Source organism: Wickerhamiella sorbophila (assembly GCF_002251995.1).
Source record: "Wickerhamiella sorbophila strain DS02 chromosome Unknown contig2, whole genome shotgun sequence".
NCBI classification, from domain to species: domain Eukaryota; kingdom Fungi; phylum Ascomycota; class Dipodascomycetes; order Dipodascales; family Trichomonascaceae; genus Wickerhamiella; species Wickerhamiella sorbophila.
The window spans coordinates 1293328-1314517 of NW_020194005.1; the positions used below are offsets into that span (position 1 = coordinate 1293328).

The following is a 21190-nucleotide window of genomic DNA, read 5'->3' on the forward strand; positions in this document are numbered from 1 at the left end:
TGCCAGCCGACCGAACCCCACCGAATCGGGCCTAACATCCCGATGAAAAAAATATAGTACCCCTCGCAGAAACCAAACTCGTTAGTCATCAGCTCCTCGCGAAGCTCAAGGAGACACCAAGATGGAAACCATTAAAAGGACTATTCGCATCACAACCCGGCAGAATATTCTCGAGGACCTACCTCCTGCCCAGGAAGGATTTCCCATGCGGAAATGGAGCATCGAGGTGCACGCCCTTGGCCCTGATGGAGAAGAGCTGCCGGCCGTGATGTTCGACAAGTGTACCTACAAGTTGCACCCAACTTTTGTGAACCCAACCCGCGTGGTTAAGACCCCGCCATTCCGTATCGAGGAGCAGGGATGGGGTGAGTTTGATCTGAGCGTTACACTACACACTATTGGCGGCGGCGACAGCGTTTTAGCCCATGACCTGAACTTTAGCCAAAACGTCTATACCGTCGATCACGAAATCTCTTTCCCTACTTCCCGTCCTACTTTATTGTCTCTGCTTGCACAGAGTGGGAGCGTGCCTGAAGTTCCCAGCGGACCTGTTGCTGGCAACACCGCACCGTCAAAGACGCCCGAGCCAGTGCTCGGTGACAAGCGGCCCGTCGAGAATGATGAAAAGCCTCGAGCCAAGAAGCCCAAGGTTGTTGAGAAGGGTTCGGTGGATTTGGAAAAGCTGGCTTTGGGACTCGAAAAACTCAGCGAGGAGGATGTGCTTGGAATTGTTCAGCTTGTGATTGACAATAAAACCAACGATATGTACATCAAAAATGACGCCGACTCAGGTGAGTTCCATATGGATCTGTACACCATCCCTGATCGCCTGCTCAAGAGTATGTGGGAATATGTCAAGAAGCGGGTCGATAGCTTGTAATATGTAGTTACTTACGGTTCGCTAATTTAGTATTCAAATAAATAATATCAAAGATTCTCTGCCAAGTTCCAAAAGCTCAAAGCATGCTTGCCTTCTAAAAGGTCCCGAGATTTCTTAGAGTCCAGTGCGTGTATCGACCACCGCTTGAATTTGGCGGCTCGAAGCTCTCCCTGCCAAATAAGCTGTGCTTCACCAGCATCGTCGCGTTCTTTCGTTTTCGCCGCAAGCTTTTTAAACTTCTTTACTTCGAGTGCTCCACCCTCTACAACAACAAGAGAAAATGGTTGCGTGCAAAGTAGCACGCCAGTCAATAGAAGTTTTTGCGCACCTTGGTCCAAAATATAGCGCCGCTCCCCACTCACAACGCCATTGAACTTCAAAACTGCGCAACTGAGTCCTTTTGCTTTGTCTCGCTCAACTTTTGCCACATGTTTCTCCCATCTAGCGTCGCCATCTAGCTTCCTGGCGGCATTTGTTTCCTGGTGGGCTTTTTCACGTTCTGCGAGTTGCCTGGCGGCCATTTTATCAAACTTGGTCGGATCTGAATAGTATTCCGCACCAATCACAGCTACGATGTTCTTTTGTGAGATTTTAGGAGGTGGAGGGGGGTCTAAACCCAGCCGTATCCGATCCTGAACTTCGCGGCGCTGCTCGTATCGTGTGTGTTTACGCATGCGTTTCAGCTCTCGTTGCGTCATGTAAATTTTGCCCTCGCCAGCGTACAACCGTTCAGAAGGTGCATCAATTGGAACAGGACAAAATATTTCATCTGTGATCTCGACAGTTGCACCATCGTCCCACCACTCTCTACTAGGAGGGAGCTGGGGTATATACCCCGTGGAAGAGCAGGTTGCTTTGATCCGCTCTATTTCCTCTTGCTTTCTGAGTTGTTCAGCAATTTTGATATGTTTCCCTTGTGGATTAAAGATTAGAGGCTTGAATTGGCGCGAGGGTCCGGCTTCACTAAGGTAAGGATTGGCTTTAGAGAGCTCTTGCGCCAGGGGCTTTTGAGGTTCTTCTGAAACTGCCGCATGACCTTGGGTATCGAGAGGTTTTCTTTTGTGCTCAGGCCGATCTTGACTCAACTCAGCTTTTCGCTTGCGAATATTCGCCAAAAGCTGAGCGGTATCCAAGCCCATATTGACTAAGTCGGATCAAACTTCATCGACATCAGACTTAGTCGCTCAAAAAGAGCATTCGTTTGAACGACCTTAAATCTTTGCGCAAAGCTTGCCCAGGGACTCAACTGGTGTGTACTTGGTATAATATCAACGGGGCCTAGATCGAAACGGCCAGAGGCCTAGAAAATCCGAAATGTCTGCAAACTGGAAGGCTTTACAGAAAAGACTGAATATACTCGACAAAAAGAGTCCAACAATGAAACCACCATCAAAATCAAAGCTAAAAGAAGCAATTAGCAAAGTCAACAACCCTATTGATTCGGATTTAATTGATGACCCTTCAATACCAGGTCTTTCAGAATTTCAGAGGAGGCCAAAACGCCTAGATGCAGTTCTTTTGAATGAGGATGAAAACTTGCTCGGTATCAGCTCACCAGATACTGTTGTATACAGCAAATCAAAGCAGAAGATTGGAACTTTCTTGGCCCTAGACTGTGAGTTTGTTGGGACAGGGTTCAAAGGAAAAAATAGCGAACTGGCGCGCGTATCTATTGTAAACTATTATGGCTATCCTGTTTTGGATCTATATGTCAAGCCTTTGAATTTTGTTACCGATTGGAGGACAAAATGGAGTGGCATCACGCCAGACATGATGAAAGAAGCCGTTGCGTTTTCTGAGGCTCAAAGTATGGTGGCTGCCGTTCTCAAAGGCAAAGTATTGATCGGACATGGTTTGAGAAATGATACCAAGGTTATGATGATCTCACACCCACGCCACTCTACCATCGATACCCAAGTTTTGCAACGATACAGGGACTGTCCTGTGATTAAAGGCAGGCCAGGTCTCAAACGCTTGGTAAAATCATATCTCGGGCTCGATATCCAAATTGGCTCTCATAGCTCTGTTCAAGACGCACAGGCCAGTATGTTGCTGTTCCGTTTGTTCAAAGATGAATACATGCCAAACAAGCCCAAATCTAGAATACGCCAGTAAAAAGCCAATAGAACATGAGGTGAGTATGGAGGTTTCTACGAACCTAATTTTGTAGAAGAACTAGTATGTAAAATGGGCACTCTTAAAATCTGCTCACTTATTCTTAAACACCTCTAGCGCACTGAAGAAGCTATCGCACAGGCCGATAAGTGATTCCCGAATCTCCTCTGTGATCTTGTAATGCGGCTTCTCGGGAAGAAGATTCAGGTTTTCATCCACAAGGTAACCAAACCCACTAGAAGTCAAAATCTCGTGCAGTTGTGCTCCCCAATTCTTATCAGGCCGCGGCTTGACAAGCTTCTGCGTCCACTCAAGAACACGTGCGTTCATTTCTGGGTCGTCTAATTCCAAAAGTCGCAGCATGGTAGGTCTTAACAGAGGACAGATCAAACTTATCACATCAGCGTTTTCGACATACGACAGTAGATTCAATAGACGGGGACCAGCATGCATAAAGCTCATTGACGAGGTATGTCCGGTTAAAGAACAGCATTGCGCCAATGTCACAATTGTGTTAGGCGTAGCCTTGTTCAAATACGAGGCGAGACATTTGGTCATTTCCTCCAAAATGGTCTCGTTGTCCATCAATGCTTCACCCTTCTTGAAATTTGTCAAAACTGGAATCGTCTGAAGTTTGTTTACATCTTGGCAGACCAAGAACATCGTGGCCGCAAATGGCAACCATAGTGTAGGAGTGATAGTCTGCCGACGCCAATCTCTGCTAGTTATCTGGTAAGACACTGTCTCCACAGCAGCCATGGCTACGTTTTGGGAATCAGAGTGCTGAAGACCAAAAATAAACAGATCATTCACAATGATAGCCAGATTTTCGGCTGTTGGAACTGGTGCAACCAAGTGCTTGTTCCACCAAGCCCCAAAGTGAGGTTCAAAGTCCTTGACTAGCAGCTCCAGTCGCTCCTGCTCCGAGTCAATTTCACCTGCGTAATCATTGATGAGCATATAGCTCGTAAACATGGGCAACGCTTCGGGATATGCTGGAAGGATGTGATGCCACAGGAAAGACAAAATGAAGATTTTCAACGTAGGCTTATAGGGCGACGATCTGGACACACCCAGAATTAACTTTGATAAAGCCATGAATATAGCCTTGCAGTAAGTTAAGAGTGTTTCAGGAGATTTACAATCGCGCAAAACTGTCAAAAGCAGATCGATCAAGCCCTGGTAAGTTTCGTCAGAAACCTCGAATCGGTGAACAACACAGAGACCAAAAATGCAGCGCCGCTGGAATGCAGGGAATACAACTTTCGAAAGCTTGAGCATCGCGTTTTGACTGATGCGACGTAGCTCGTGCACTGGCCTGAAAATGATGGCGCCAGTGGAGTAGAGCTCGTAAACAAGTCTGCCCAATTGCTCCGCTTGATGGAACGTAAAGTCTGTCAAGCTATTGTATGAAGAGTCCTTGGTTTCGTCTTGAATGGCGAAGAGTGTTTGGCAACGCGGTGTATGGAGCTCGTCCCACAGCGATTTCAACCGACGAGTTGCGAAATCATCCAATCCTGGCAAACTCATTAAAGCATCCACAACGTTCAAGAAATTTCTATGCTGAGCAAGACGAAGCTGATACGGCCCAACACCACTGTATCCTAAAATCACCATCAGGAACAATGGCAAACTTTCGTCTAAGTTAGATGCATCGATTCTGACATACGACAGGAAGGTGAGCTCAACTTCGATCTCAAACCAATTAGGGTGACTGTTCCAGTTAGTGATTTCGTAGCCAACATCGACGTTTGTCAGGGCAAGAATATGCTTGAAAATATTCTCTGTGATACTGGGGCTAACCACGGACGCAACCGAAGCGATTACCCATTCGGGTGTTGTTTCGCCACGCATACGTCTGTGTACAATGAAAGCCATCAATGCATCAGCTAGTAAAATAGTCGCAGTTTCCGACCGCTCAATGTGCGGAAGAAGGCTGAAACAAAGAACTTGGCATGATCTTTGACTCTCACACATTTTTCCAAACATTGCAACCAACAATGCGTCAACCTCTTTATCTTGACCCAGGCTAACCCTAGCAAGATGAGAGAGCCATGGTGCCACCACACGGGAAGCTGCATGTAAATCAGAGTGGTCCGACAATAACATTTTCGTGAACATTCGCACAATACCACTAGTATCTGGATGAACTTTAACAAGATGCTTTGAAGCGGCTGCAACTGCACGTACCTGCATCTTTCGGATAATATGAGGGGTGCCACTGATCATGCCAGGACCCATCCTAACACCCATCGAAGCTGACAGTGCAGTCCACAGTTTGTACGCTGGCGCCCAAATCGGCGATTCTGTATCACACAGATCGACAAGAGCTAAAAACATCAATGCACCAGTGTGATCGCTATAGGCGCTGTGCATGACATGATTTTCACACTTACGATGATTTTGAGCTCTTGTTTTCAAGGATGATATCTTGCGATATAAGCTTGGTTGTTGCTCAATAACGTATGTTGTAGCAAAAGAGCCTTGGTTAGCCTGAAGGCGAATGCGGAAATTCATTTTGTCCAAATGAACTCGCTTCAGCGGAACTACATCCATACTGGTGAAGTCCATCCCCTGATAACGCATGTGCACGGCCTCTTTGCCAACGTGGATATCAAACTGCAAAAGCTCCCCATGGTGTTGAACAGTTATGCGTTCGAACGAGGTTGCAGTGGAAAAGTCATGTGCGTATTGTAGCGTGATATCACGGACTTCTAGCTCCTCCATCACACTGATATCCATATCGTAGTAAGTTTTGTATGTGTACGCTTTTAACGGATGAGAAAGTATACGCCGATCCCGCGAAAGGTGTGCGATGTTGTATGGTAAATTGAGAACCACATTTTTAAATCGGCTCATAAACTCACTAGGCATTGCATCATATACGACATCACTCAAAGCAATCCAGTGTTCGAATGTAATCGAAGGCAAGGTCAGATCCTGAAGCATGCAGTACTGGGTGAACTCATCATTAACTTGCTGCTGGAAGGATACAAATCGTGATAGGACAAGGTTTTTATGTGCAACCGACATGTCAGCCGAAAGTATGAAGCATGGCAAACCCATATATGTCTTGATTGACGGCATTGTCTGCTCGCTTACCGAGTCACTTCTCGAAAATTGGCGCGTTGATCCCGAGCGAGCGGACCACGCTTTTGAACGACGGCGCTTCGTATTCAACAGAGAGATAGATGTAGGTCTGCCTAGTGTTCGGTGAATCGTAGTGAACTTTTCCATGTCGAAATCTACTGAGCTCAAGCAAGCACTTCGAATCTCGTGGACGTGTCTGTACAAATACAAGTGCAAAGAAAAATTCACTTGGTCGAGATTGGTGTGACTGATATTAGGCAAAGTGGCATCTTCACGGTACTCTGGATCGACATCTATCATCCGGAGGAAAAAATTGCGCATCCTGTCACGAAGGTCAGTATCTGGAGATGAATGACTACAATACTTCTGGATTGAGTTTGCGCTGTGGAGAAGAGACGTCAAAACACCTCCAAGTGGCGGGCGTTCCATCATTTCATATCGATCAGGACTGACAATTGCGGGACATACACACCTAAGAAGGAAAATATTGTTCAAAGCAACCAGACCATAACCTTCAGAGCGATCTTCAACAGCATTGTAGATGAACCGAGCAAACTTACGCGCAACCATAGGGATTTCATCTTGATGTGCTTCAAGATCAGAGACAAAATTTCTGCATTGCATCAAGGCATCGGACTTATCCCCCTTCCGGTTCAAGAATACGTATCGCGATTTCAAGATGCGGTTCACAACTGGCTTGAGACGTGCGGTCAAGAAATCGGACATTTTCATAGCCATATAAGTGATGACGGTTTTGGTAAGAACACTATTCTGCCTGAATGTGTCACAGCAATCTTTCTGACGAGAGATCTCCAGCCTGGCTACAGCCTGAACAACCTCAAATGCATGATTCCGTCCGTCGAAGAACAACACCAACAGCTCGGCTAATGATTCTGCATCAGTCGGAGAGCAAGTATCACACATAGCGAACAAGACTTCACGATTTTCAAGTAAATAATCTCCCAGCTTAGCGTATTTCGAAGCCATTTGGACGAAAGTGTCTTGTTCTTCTTCGACAGAAATGGCGAAGGCATTGTAAAGTCCAATTCGCAAATCAGCATCAGCTAGGAAAGCATCATCAAACAAAACAAGGTATGCCAGCTCAATATTACTAGAGAACAAATTCGTGAGGCTATGCTGGAATATGTTTCGGGTGATAGCGCCCTGATCCGAGTCTGTTGTAACGCTCAATTTAGTCCGGAACGAGTCAACAGATTTAATTAATTTCAAAAAATTCTCATATTGTTCCGGAGTTGGACCTTCTGGAGCAATATCGAAAGAATACCCGTCGGTCAAGGCATCTAAAGCTTTGGCAATTGTTGGGGCCAGTTCCTCAGCCCGCGAGAAATAGTGATCGCTCAGCTTTTCGATGATATCAAACAATGTTTTAAGTAAGGAGCCTACCAAAACTGTTTTCTTTGTCATGAACAAGTCGTCGTATTTTCCGATCGATATCACGGTTCCCAACACTCTTTCAAGTGATGGCACAATAGTTGCTGGAGCTTCAAAGAAAATAGGAGGTGCCGTTTTCAAAACACGATCAGTAACTTGAACAATAGAGTCATCGATCACAACTCGCATGTTAGAAGTGTCGTTGTAAATGTGCTCGATCATCTGCTGGGCGCTCGCAACAAGACGGGTGAGGGATGCTAGCAAGACATGTTTATCGAGTGTGGAGTTCTGGTAGTTGTCGATCAACTCGGTGCTTGCTACTTTGCCGATGAGTTGAAGAATTCGGTTCAAATACTCGGATTGCAGGCCTAAACGTAGGCTCAAACAACTAAAAGTCAGGTCGCGCGCGTAATGGTTTGGAGAAAGTACCAACTTGACCATTTCATAGAGTCGATCTTCGCTTCGTTGTTGGAGTTCAGGGTTGCGGTCATTTAGCCACATGGTATGCATAATAAAAATAAATTTGTGCAAAATCATCATGCGACGTTGAGCATCGGGATCGAGTTCTTTGGTGTGATCAAGATCCTCAAGCATTTGTCGCCATGTTATCATTAGTGAATCATAGAGGATTTGCAGCGTAGCTCCTGGAGATTCCACAGCTTTCAAGAAGTTAATCATGCATTTGTGAGCAACAGCAGCAGATTGCAACTGGTACGCATCAGAATGGACAATTTCAGTAACCAGTGCATAGTCTGAAGCCATATTTGAGGTTTGAGTTTCATCGTAACATTCAACCATACCCATCGACATGCCCTTGTGCAAAATACGAAGACAATCTAGGGCCCTCATGACTGTGCGATGATCTGCAGTACAAAGACAGCGCAGAACAGCAGCTCGAAGCTCTGTGGCACTACTGGCGTCTAGGCGCGTGGCTCGTTTGATGCCAAGTTCATAAAGCCTTGAACCTGCCTCCAGCCTCAATTGCATGAATTTAGCAAAGTGGTCAATTCTATCGCTAAGATCCTCGTGAACAGTTGCTTTAAGAAGGTTGGAGGTCTGGTGGGCCATGAGGCCAGAGATGAGTTCATAGACTCTACCAAAAAACTCTGCTGATTCATTCAGGGAATCACCTTGCGACAAGAACTTCATCGTGCAAATCATAAATTCCATTGTTTTGTCCAGTAAAATGCTAATCTGAGACTTCATCAGTCTTACGAGAGCTTCCATCAAGCGTAACGTATTTTCACGCTTTATCCGCTGAGCAAACCTTGATGAGCGGATAAAAAGTGTTAGGCCGTACACAAGAACTAGCCCTCTTTGAGAAATCTCTTCCCGCTCACTTGAGTCCAAAGCGTATAATTCTAAAAGGCGAATAATTTCATCCTCCCATAAGCGCAGGGTAGCCCATATCGATGGTGCACCTATGGTATGTGCAAATAATATACAAGACAACAGTGAATGCAAAGCCCCAGGGGAAACATCGAAAAGTCCCTTGCAATCATTGATTAGCTCCTCCGGGTTCCACATTGAGTAAAACAGGAGAAAGCGACTTAAAACGACCTTGGAACCTCTAATAGCTCGTAATCTTCCTCTGTCATCGAAATCGAAAAGCTCTGCTTTGATTTTGGGGTAGATATCAACCATCCAGCGAGCAACATGTTCATACCGCTTTGCATTTTCGAGGTTTTGGCAACCGAGCCAAACCAAACCAGACAGATTAGTGAAATACAACACGGCACACTGACGAGTAGACTTCTCTGGAGAATCGAGCATCTCCAACTTTTCCCGCCACAGCTGTGAAAACTCAACTGGATTGTAACTCATAGTACCCAGAGGTCGATGATCGTCGAAAGGAATGACAAGAAGCAATGCTGACAGGGTCAAATAGTTGTAATTCCAAGAGACATTGTTGGAGTAGCGCACGTTCTGTTTCACATAACGATAAAGCTCCTCAGCACTTCGGAGTGTCTGTATTGGCCACTCATCTTTTACATTTGGGGCTAAGATCAAGTTGCCATGAAGATTTTTCAACAGGAAGTACAGTAGGAGCTGTTGCTGCGTCGTTGTAGGGGTTTGCATGAGTAAGTGGCGAGTCTTGTCAAGAACCTGGGCCATCCGATCCGAACTGGGCCCCATGGTTGCAAGTAGATCAAATCGGTAGTCAGCGTCGATATAAACACGATCATGTTGTAGTGGTGGCATTCCTTTGCCGGTGCCAGGCTTGGGTAAAGACCTGCGATAAGCTTCATCGACATATTCAGTAACTTCCTTCGGGTTCGTTTGCCATAAAAAGTATGTGATGAGACGGGTATACTCCGTGAGCATCTCCACAACAAATCCAGAAGTACGTAGCGTTTCCTTAGGTGCCAACACGAAAGCAGCCAGTGCAGTTTGCGGCGAAATCCTCATGATCGTCTTCAAGATCTTGTGGCACAACTTGGGGGGTAGTGAACGTAGCGGGGTTATGTCGTCGCCGAGAATGTTTATCAGTCTGAACGCCCGGTGGAAAAATGCTGCCGATTCGAATAGATTTGACTTCTTCATTTCCTGCCAAACGTCCATAAACGGCTCTCGGACCAGCTTGGTCTCTGAACTATACATTAGCTCCACACAAATAGCGAGAACGATGCAATCAGCCAACAGACCGAGAGATCCGACAACATAAACAAGACTTTCCTTTCCAGCGGCGGAGGTTGGATGTGCACTCCCCATTTGTGTCCAAGTTGTGGGGAGATCAACGCGATACCCAGTGTCTAGACAAGTTTTCTCAATAAGAACAATCAGATCCGCTAGCACAGATTCAAAGAGGCCCCTCTGCACCGAGGATATCAAAAACTCTCGGTACAGCTGAACGTTCTTCTCCAATCGAGCCATTTGGGCTGTTTGGCGGGTTGAGTGCGGCAACACCGGAAGAATAGTTTCGATGAGTTTGGGCGTAACAAAGTAGTCGAAGTTACGCATGGCAAATAAATTACTGTTGAAAATTGGTGAAAGTGAATTTTTTGTGGGTTTGAAGAGGGTCCACAGCAGTGTTCGCGTAAATGCCAGAGGAGCCCCTCACTTGATGGGCGTTGTAGAAATTAGAAGTTGTAAGTGAAACAAATAACAAAGTGAGACTCGCCTTAGTAGTATCCGACCCTGGACTACTCCTGCGGTCGAGTGCCACAGATAAAGAAACGCTGATAGAAAAGTGGGTACACTGCCCGGATACGCTTAGAAGCCTATTATGCAAGTTGCAAACCGTCAGCGGCTCGCTGACAAATTAGCAATTGTCGACCCAAACCCTATGTAAAATGACCCGCCTCGAGACCCAGAAAAAAACGGCGTGGGTTACTGCAGGAGTGATAGGCAAACACCACATGTGGTAGAAAGTCTCTCTGTGTGAATAGCAGACCGGCTAGCACTTACCAAATACACTTCAAGACAAACCTTCACAGTATATGGGTAAGATCTACTAAGCAGCTAAGATTGTGTAGCTATCGCTCGTGCCAAGGGATCGCACTTTACTTCATATCGCATTAAGATCTCGTCCGCAGCACTACAGCACAAAACGGTATGCCCTAGCCCCTTTTGTGTTTGATTCATAATCAACCTGGAGTGCTGCTCATCAACGGTTTTTTTGGGACCCCAAGTTGATGGTACTGGAAGAGAGCCCACAAGCGTTGAAATCAGCGAACTGGAAGATGCAACATAATTGCATCTATTATTCGTATATAATATTTTGGCTGTTGCGATATAGTTCTACTTAACAAATATGAGGGCACGATTGACACATTTACCCTCTGACCACGATAGTTGGTTACCCCTGCCCTGATAGGGGTTGCATCAAAAGAAACTACAGATGCTTTCCCGGGCCTATCAATCCGATAGATAGTGATTCATGGCTTTGACTAGGTTACGGTCAAATGGACTTAACTACTCTGTCGTGGCGTTTTAAGCCAATCCAAAAGAACCTGCACCGTCAGATATCGCCCTAGATACTGCCGCCCGCAGCTTATCGTAGGAAGTGTACTCTGGTAAGCATAGATGGTTGGTGCAGGTATGAGCAGTTGGGAGCCACTCAGGCGATCTTCGGTCTCGGGATATGTTGAATCTACCTGCCGGTAGGTGCTGGAACCCATCTACTGGAACTTTAGCCGATCCAGTACAGAATTGCAGCAGCTTAGCCCGCTGCGCGTGATCGTATGACTTGACAGTTCGCCAGAACCACCGAATCTGGGGAGAAGATGCTGAATACCCTTCATATTCAGTGTTCAAACGCCAATCTGTGATGTCAATCTTCGGAATGCCACCAATCACAAGCTCAAGTTCTTTAGGATTGAACAAACTGACGAGGCTGAACTTCATCAACTCGTAAAAGCCTGTGCTGAGTTGCTCGAGCTGTGGCTCGACCCTTTTGTAAAGATCCCATGCGGCTCGTAATTCGACATACTCTTTTTTGTTGCTTTCGGTCATGGGAATCTTCGAGCCATTTGGGATAAGATCTATGAGTTGATCAGGGTGCCCTGGCGTCTCCACAGCGAACACTTCATCGATCACGTCCGTAATATCGTTTTCAAGCATCCACTTTAACGAGTTGTAATACGTTTCATCAATGACTTTCAAATCTTCCATCGTTATCGTCTCCTTGAGGAGAAACTTGTAAACAGACGGACTGAACACAACATCTAGAAGCTGTCCATCAACTACAGCCTTTCCGATGAACCTTCCAATGAATAAAAACTTGTCAAGGCTACCAGGTACTGCTTTAGGTCGCAGACCACTCGCGTGCTGTTCAAAAAGCCCGTTCTCAGGGTGGAAAATGTATTTCGTCATTTCGGAATACCACTCTCGGTTGAGACCACCTTGGTCAATGCCCTCTTCACCATCGAAGTGCACATCCAGTTGCCCCAAACGAAGCTCAAATGGCTCAAGTTTCATAAGATGATCCATCGAATCCATAAAAAGGTTGCTTCTCGAAACTTTCAGAGGCACAGCCATCCTGCTCCGATACCTGCGGAATGCTCCCATTTCGTCCGAGAAATACTGCTTCCTATTTTCGAATGTGAGAAGCTGGCTGTGTTTCTTGAGTATTTCCACCGTGTTTGACAAGAATTGGTGCGAGTTCTTTCGAACAAGCTCGTTAAAAGGCTTAAAGTGTTGAGAAATAAAGTCACGTAAAGATCGCAGGTAGCCTTGTGAGCTTTTTTCATGATCATATTTATCCTCAGACGCCGTACGGCCAAAATTTAAAAAACTTTCAATCAACGGTTTCAAAGAACTGATTCTTAAAAACTGCGAGTGAGGGTTAGCGGCAAGCATGAGAACTTCACTCACCTTGTTCATCAAAAGATTCAGGGCTCTATTATGGAAAAGATCCAATGCAAAGTCATACGAGCCGGGGACCATTTTAAATTTGGCAACCTTTGATGCCCTCATCAACATATTTTGAACAGATGTGTAGGATGTAAGTTTTGAGGTGAGGCCATCTTCTGACTCTGCCTCAGACATCAGTTCATCAAGCTCGCTTATCATCTTCTTGATCCATGCTTGAGTATCGGCAAGCAACTCCTTGCTAACCAACGGTCCAATACTTATAACTTTGCCCAAGTGCGCTATTGAATGCGCGGCATGATTAAACGCGACAGAAGTGCTTCCGTCCGCAGTCCATACCTGCATGAGGCGATGCAAGTTCTCTGCGGAGAACAATCCACGAACACCAGTCGTATTCGGAGTGACTTTCTCGCAGATCGTCCTTGTCACTTCGTCTATCACGAATAGTAGTCGCTCCATTAGCGCGCTGTCGTGTCTAAAAACAGGTCGGTCAAGAAGCTCTAGCAACTTGTTGACTGCAAACCCACCACTGAGAGAGCTTTCGCTATCGACCATAACTAGCAAAGTTCGTAGTTTTGGCTTTTCTTGAAGTAAAACAATCAATAACAAGGCTTGCCGTAATAGCAATTCAGCACTTGTCGACCCCAGTGTCTTCATTGCAAGTGCAGGACTCGTGTCCTGAGGGCCTAGTTTCATAAACATCTCAAACACTCCAAACTCACCTGAAGATACAGCATCCAATATTTTGAAAAGACCTTCAACAAAGCAGTGAAATAAGTCCCAGCTCAAAGAGGACACTTCATCGCAAATAAGTTGGGCTTCCTTTTGAGTTGACCAAGGAACAAAAACAAATCGAAGTTGTGCTAACATGACCTGTTTCGATATTGACGAAGTCCACGCATGGTTCGATGAAAATTTGAACTTGATATTTGGCCACAACCTATCCATCTCTGGTCTACCAAAGACCGGAACTCTGTTTTGGCTAGAACCCAAACTTTGCAAAATCTCTGCACCTTCATCCAAGTAAATTCCATCTTGCCCTTCTCGGAAGAGGTTATCATCAGAGGGTGTATCTTGCTCGATTTCCCTTATTGTATCAGCTGCGTAATCTAATGATTCAAGCCACTCTGCATCAACGTCAATGTCACGCTCATTGACTTGAACAAACAACTGACGCAGTTTGCGAGCAAATATTTCACGCTTTGGAAGACCCACATACTCCAGATACGAGGCCCACCGATTTTTGGTACGCTCGTTAGCGAACTCTATGAATGTCGTGGCAGTAGGGCTGCTACTCATTAGTCGATCTGGCTGTGCAAGACTTACTTTCTCACTGACCGATGGTAGCTCTCCGCCAAAAATGCAATTGGCTGCTCGTGCGAGAAGGTGCGGTTCTATGAGCAGCGGGTTCCGCGTGAGTAACTTATCAATGTCGATGTCCTCAAACTGGAAGTAGTATGGTTCACCGTCATCCATACGATAAATCGCCATGTCTGAGAAATCTTCACGCGAATTAGGATGCACTGTAAATGCACGAGGTGCCTCGGCTTCACCACCGAGTTCACCTTCAAGGTCGAGAATACCAGCGCCGCCCAAAGAGTTTGTTAGTCTTCCGGTCCCTGACATGCCCAAGCCAAGCTCAAGCTCAAATGAGTTGAAGTTAAACATCTCGTTCTCCAGAACCACGTCAATAGAGCTACTACTGCTGAAGCTATCCGCATCTGAAACTTCCTCATCGACATCATTTGCGTACAACTGTGCCAGCATGGAAGCACGTTGCAGGGAAGCTGACTGCTCGGTAGAGTTCCCATCTTCTTGATTATCAGGAACATCAATTGCTCTATGAGTGTCTTGATGTTCCATCTCATCGCTGAAATATATTGAATGCGCATCGCTATCGTCATAGCTTCGGTCATCATCACTACTGTGTTCAGTCTCATCACTGATGTCCCGATCCCACGGCTCCAGAACCAGCGAAAACTCCATTGGGTCTTCTCCTTCATCCAGCTCGAAATCTTCAGAAAACATTTCCTCGTCTTCGGCGTCCTCGTGCTCCATCTCGCTATTAGCCTCCAGGCTCCCACCTGTGCCGTCACTCGCTAAGCTTGCAGCATCATCATCTGAAACATTCTCGTATGAGATGAAGCCATCATCATCATCCTCCTCGTGCCCTGTCTCACCCCAACGCGTTGAATTTTGGCTGCCAAGCGGTGCCTCATCTTCGCTAGTAACTTCATCGGCGAGGGCATCGTCAACACTGGAATCCTGGTCAGAGTTGAGAGAAGACTCTGGATCAAAATCAGATCCATCGCTTCCACTTCTTCCAACTGCAGAACTCGGTTCAGAGCTGACTTCCTCGTCATTATCCGAGCCATTGTTACTATCATGCTCTAATTCAGGCGCTCCGTTTACACCACGCTGACGCCCCGATCGGGACGGCCCGTAAACATACTCGACACCATCAAACTCGAAATCAGTATCATTTTCAATCGACTCGTATTCATCCACAGGATGGGGTGCTTCAATAACTGTGCGAAATATAGGGTGCATATCATCACGTTCACCTAACGATATTGCCAAATCTCGGTCAGATGGAGGTTCAAGTGGTAATAAACTTTCGCCAGGAGGCATAGGATGATCATTGTTGATATCTAAAGAGTCATAGAACGAAACTCGTCGGAAAAACTTGTAAAAGTCGGCACGAGCTGCTTCGAACGATGGATCTGAAATGTCAAATCTCCCTAAACAGTCTGAAATCAGCTCAGGAAGCTTGCTGGAAATAATTGTCAACGCGATAAATGGAACAGGAGAAACCAATTGCCACTGGATCGAGTTTTGACGGAGTGCCAAATTCAAAATGGCTACAACACTCTCAAGAAGCTTCTTTGCTCTAGCAGGGGAAATCAACGGTCCAAAAGAGTCGTCATGCATCTTTGAGTAACCAAACTGATATCGAAGTAGAGCGCTTACCACGTTGCACAAATATTTTGTACGTTCCGTTCGTATGTCAACCATTTCCTTCGTAACGAATGACTCGGCCGCCATATAAGTAAAGCTGTAGAAAAGCTGGCCTGCGGTATTAGCCATAGATTCAGCAATAATATGACAAGGGCTGGGCACTGAAGATGCCGTGCGATAGCCACACGCAACCTGCAACAAAAAAGGGAATAAGGGAGTAATATCATCAGGCATAACTGAAAGATCAGGTGGAATTGTCTCAATAGGCCGAGGGTAGAAGAGAACTGCTTGACGAGCAACCTCCGATACATCGCAAATTTCAAATAATGTCACTAACAAAAAATGTGTATAGTTTGCAACACGGCGGAAATACGCCCAATTTGAATTCGCTGTATCGAACAGAGGTGTAACTCCATATGACTCTTGCTGCGCGGCAACAAAATTCAGAGCACCTTCGTACGCCTCACTGTATGGTTGTGAAAGCAACTTCTCAACCAAAGAATAGACCATTTTACACGCTTCAACTTTAGGAATTGAGCGAGGGTAAGGTGTTTGAGATGTTTTCTTGGGTACTCCAACAGGACGGATATCATAGCCTCTCTTCAGTATATGCTGATTGATATGATCAACAAACTTTTCATACAGTAAACGTGGCACAAGCACATCTGCTTCCTGATCATAGACCGTCTCCTTAGAGCATACGTCAACCATTAATTGCGGATTTCGGGCAAAAATATCTGCGAACATATTGAAAATCTCATCAAACTCTGGTCGTGTACTTTCGGTCGTTAGGACTTTCAACAAGCTAGACTGAAAAACTCTAGCCTGAACATCATCAGGTTCCACAACACTCCTGAGCAACAGTATAGTAACCAGCTGAAGTTGCTGACCCATAACACTGCCTGTCAACTTTTGAATTATCGATAGGAATCTATCCAACACACCAGAGTCGATCAATGATATGGGGATATCATATGAAGCACTTCTCCATGATAGAAGAAGAAGAAAACGAGCAATCACCACCTCAGTGACATTGTCGTGGCTCGGGGCACTTGCAAGCTTTTGCACGAAGCCCAATGCTTCGGTCTCTAACCAAGTTGACACCACAGCCGCAGTAGAGCCATCTTCAACCAGCACCTTCTCCAAAATAGTTAGCGCAGGTGCAATCAAGTGCTCATTAGGTCCAGTGGCAAGTTCTGTCAGCTTGTTGATGGAAGCAGCCAGCTGCGGCCGTATGTGAAAGCAAAGCCAGCCTATTCCTGTAAGGGTCGCCAAGAAATACAATCTAGCCGGAGTGATACTACCAGAATGAACATCAGACAAAAGTAATCTCAAAAGCTCATGGGCTTTGGAGCCTTCCAATTCGCCCCAGTCCCTTACAACTTTAGAGAACAGCTTTGTCGCATAGAACGGAGAATTGTTATTGTTGTCGACAATTCGAAGAATATATTCGCCAATCCAGTCTTTCCATTGGTTATTTAATAAATGAAGATCCTCGATAACTTTGTATTGATGCCCATCGAGTTCAGGTGGAATACCGACGATTTGCTCTCTTTCAAATAAGTTCTCCGGTGGTAGGGGGATGTCTAAAGTTTGACATACTAATCTTACAGACCCCTCATTTTCCCTTAGAGCTGTTTCTGCCTTCTCTGTGCTTATACTTCCTGTGCTTGTCAGTGCAGCAACCTTCTCTTCCCAGTTGAACATTACACCTGGTAATATGAGCAAAGGTAAGTTCGACCTTTCAAGATCTGACCCAGGGAGTGCCATTTCGTCGTCGTCTGAATGGATGTCCAAGTTCACAAACTCGAAAATCTCCTGGAGCGATTCAAGCGCTAGTGCAGGAAGCTTAGACCAAGAGCTAAGAGGGAGTGCCTGTTTAAGGTCGACCAATATTTTGATGCGTAACTCTACCAAAAACTGAGCCATCGAGAAGTATTCAGGCTCATCGGCTCCAGATGCTCTGACACAAAATTCAGTGTTGTGTAGAGAATTTCCCATGTATTCTGGACTTGAAACAAGCTCACTTAGGCGATCCAAAGCAAATACAATACTGTCATCATAAAAATCGACACTTTTGCAGCCTTCAGCCAAGTACAAGCTAGCAACGCTTCCATCACGATGCGAACACACTAAGCGGTTCACCAACCTCACGAAATCACCCAGTCCGCCCGACTGTACGAATAGAACGAAAGCACCCAAATTCAGATATTTTCTATCATTCAGCAAGATACTTCGTAAGTCAATCAAGAAATAGACAGTAGCGTAACGGCCAAGAAGGCCCAAATCCCATGTCATCGCCCTGTTAAGATTTGCCCGATAGACTTCAGAAACATATTGTGATGCGACCAATGCACATTTCGGGTCAAGCTCATAAATCGAATCGGCTGTCGCGTACATCGAAATATATCCCATGAATTCAGTGCACAAAATGTGGACTCGGGCTAGAAGCCAGCGGTTAGCTTTGATAGCCTGTGCTTCAGAACGGGTGTCAGAAGGTAGAGCACGGAAGAGTTTAGTGACATACTCAGTATCTGCTGCGGTAGTTTCGCCGTTCAGCCCTACGCCGGGACCCATATAACTAGAGATACGAGCTGAGATAGGGTTTGTATCCCACTCCATATCCTTTCCGAGAAGAGATACCCACTTAGCACTCTGCTCTAAAGCCCATTGATGGATCTGTCCCAGCATTCGTACTAGGTCGGATACAGCAACACCACTACCGGATCGGAAAAAAGAAATCACTGTTGCAGCCGATCTTGGGTTAATGAACAAAATACGCGAGACAAGCTGGATTGTAAAGCAAAATGACGAGGCTGCCCAAAGTAGAGTTACATCGCCCGAGGACGAGGGAAATGGTGCAGCATCGTTCACATGTTTGACCAGAGTGCGTGTAATATTTAACAAGTACTCGACGCATTCTCCCATAAATTTTGGACGATCTGATGAGAGTTGGTAAATGCGCTTGAAAAGCCGGACAAGACGAGTTTTGCCTGCGGCTCTATTAGAATAGTCGAATGGCAGGGGACTTTCGGCTAACACTTCCAGGAGCCTTAAATGACCCTTCACCTTGATGAACGCCGACATTACTCTTGGCTCTTCAAGTGATGTTTCAGCTAGATGCATAATGGCATCGAGGGATGATACAGTAGCTCCTGGGGGCGCCCAGTCAGTGCCATCACTGTCAGTAGTAAATACCTCGGGCGATATGGCAGATGAATCGGTAAGTTTACTCTTGACTCGTGAAAATACGCGAAGCAACTGGTGAATCAATACAAAGAGCTCATCTTTGGGGGCACCGGCATTTGAAAACGTAACTCTACCAATTTGCCGAAATGCGAACATTGGGATATTGTTCATATCGTCAATAATGGCATCAAATGCTTTAGATGTAGCCTTTTCTAAAATATTTTCATTCCCAGGTGCACTCAGAGATTTGCAAACGCCGCAAAGAGCAACATAAAAGGCTATTCCGGCCGGGTATTGTTTGAACCGTGGATCGAATAGAATCATAGTATCGTTAAGCATTTTACCCATTAAATTTTTCTCCTGCAAAACTTGAATTGTGTTTTCATCTTGTTTTATGAGTGCTACAACAAGATCAAGAGCCAAAGCAGCATTACGGCCAGAAAAAATAGCTGGGTTTGAAATCAACTCTGCACAAACATCCAGCAGTGGGGAATCCAAAACTTTCCGGAACAGAGTAGAGGAGCGCCTTAATGTCAATAAATTAGCCAAAAGAACCACTGCCGAGCAAATCCAGCGAACACGATCTAAGCTGAGATCATGGTCGACTTTGCAAAATGTTGGCGGAGATTCCACCCTTAGAGCTTCTCTTACTCTCGTCGGATCTACCTCACGGACAAGAATGTGTATCAAAGACTCTACTCCGTTGACTTCGATGAAGGCGGTGTTAGCTGCCTGCACCTCCATCACCAAGGTATTCAGAAAAGATGAGCAGGCCGTTTTGGATTTGAGGAGTAAAGGTGTGTCAATGGTCAAGAACTCAAGACACAATGGGATGATCCCCATTGCAGTTAGATCGACCCACATTGCATCTCTTGCGAAGCTGAACAAACGAGACAAGAATTCTTCAGCAATTGGCTCCCCAAGTTTTGCTGCTCTCGTTGCTTGAGAGAGAACTGTAATGATACCCAAACATTTCGTTCGGCGGACTTCTGCGGATAGAATCGAACTTCGATCTATAACGATGTGATGGAAGATCTGAACACCAAGGAGACGCAGTTCAGCAATATGGCTGGAGGTCACTAACTTGGCAATCGCGGTCAAAGTATTTGGTCTAATAGCCAAAATTTCGGCCGTGAACTTGGCTTCCTGAAGAATGTAGAAAGCAATTGCAATTGAACGGCATTGAGTAAAGATCAGATGATGTCTAACGCTAGCATCGCCTGTGAAAGCCTTTGCAAGCCAGATACGATAGCGCAGTCCCTCCCAAAGAATCTCCGGAGTATTCTGACAAGTATTTGAAACCAAAGTGTGTAGGTCTGAGTTCTGAATGAAGGAAGGATCCTCCGGCCAGCCCAGATTTGGTCCGCCCACGAGGGCATATCCCTCTGCCCAGTACAGAGGGGGAAGATCGTAAAAGTCTTTGAGCTCGATGTATTTAGAAGAAATCTGGGCTGGTACTAAACAGAACATCCTGACAAGTTTTTTGGCGTTAATATGCTGTGATAGCACTTCAATCGTAGCGATATTGCTTCCCTTCCTGGGTAAAAACTTTGACAGTAGAAACAGTGTATTGGACACTACCACTATGTTTGCTGTTTCAATCAGTAAGCCAAGAATTGGTACGCTGGGGTAGACTGCACGGTTGGCACAGTTTTCCGTTAGCGTGGCGGCGAACTGGACCATCGCCAGCAGACTTTTTTCGTGTTCTGGAGCTAGAACAACTGGTTTACTAGTCTTGAAGTCGTAATTGGCAATGATAGTCTTCATTTCGGCGTCCAGCCGATTCAAAAGAGGCAGCCAGTGACAGAGATCACCCCGGGGTCTATCCCATGGCAGCGTCGACCACTCTAGTAGCTTGGGTAGCAGCGCGTCCAATGATTCGTTTGTCAACGCATTGACAAGAGCTGAAAGTTCTGGGGCAGCCTTCTCCTGACGTTCAATTATTGCCGCACGAGATGGTGCTCCCGCCATGTGATACTTTTAGAATTTACACGCAGGTCCAGCTGGGTTGTGAGTATGCTTAGAAAGGATAGCTATATAAGAGGCCAATGGTGGAACAGTGAGGCCGGCAATGATTGAAGATTTGGCATCTAATAAATATATAATAACAGCTTAGAAGCTCTTTCTGGGTTTGTTTCGGACGCCTCGTTAGGAACGCAACACAAAGTTTCGCGTGTCGGATCGTTCGTAATGCTCGTCTAGCGCTGCCCCAAACCCCCCGACATCTCTCGTGGGTCCCAGATCTTTTTACGT

The 21190-nt window shown here is 45.8% G+C and overlaps 5 protein-coding genes across 5 annotated transcripts; 2 read left to right on the forward strand and 3 right to left on the reverse strand.

The window, feature by feature from the left end:
- Nucleotides 1-121: 121 nt before the first annotated feature.
- On the forward strand, nt 122-880 carry B9G98_04016 (Transcription initiation factor TFIID subunit 14; the record flags this gene model as incomplete). The annotated part of the gene is made up of 1 exon (XM_024810573.1): nt 122-880. The coding sequence occupies one exon, from the start codon at nt 122-124 to the stop codon at nt 878-880; it is 759 nt and encodes a 252-aa protein (XP_024666341.1).
- Nucleotides 881-927: 47 nt separating this feature from the next.
- Nucleotides 928-2019, reverse strand: B9G98_04017 (U4/U6 small nuclear ribonucleoprotein Prp3; the record flags this gene model as incomplete). The annotated part of the gene is made up of 1 exon (XM_024810574.1): nt 928-2019. One exon carries the CDS (start codon nt 2017-2019, stop codon nt 928-930), a length of 1092 nt encoding a protein of 363 aa, XP_024666342.1.
- Nucleotides 2020-2194: 175 nt separating this feature from the next.
- B9G98_04018 (RNA exonuclease 4) lies at nt 2195-2995 on the forward strand (the record flags this gene model as incomplete). Its single annotated transcript, XM_024810575.1, has 1 exon — nt 2195-2995. One exon carries the CDS (start codon nt 2195-2197, stop codon nt 2993-2995), a length of 801 nt encoding a protein of 266 aa, XP_024666343.1.
- A 93-nt stretch (nt 2996-3088) lies between these two features.
- On the reverse strand, nt 3089-10438 carry B9G98_04019 (Inhibitory regulator protein IRA1; the record flags this gene model as incomplete). Its single annotated transcript, XM_024810576.1, has 1 exon — nt 3089-10438. The coding sequence occupies one exon, from the start codon at nt 10436-10438 to the stop codon at nt 3089-3091; it is 7350 nt and encodes a 2449-aa protein (XP_024666344.1).
- Nucleotides 10439-11410: 972 nt separating this feature from the next.
- B9G98_04020 (hypothetical protein) lies at nt 11411-20908 on the reverse strand (the record flags this gene model as incomplete). Its single annotated transcript, XM_024810577.1, has 1 exon — nt 11411-20908. The coding sequence occupies one exon, from the start codon at nt 20906-20908 to the stop codon at nt 11411-11413; it is 9498 nt and encodes a 3165-aa protein (XP_024666345.1).
- Between the last annotated feature and the right edge of the window lie 282 nt (nt 20909-21190).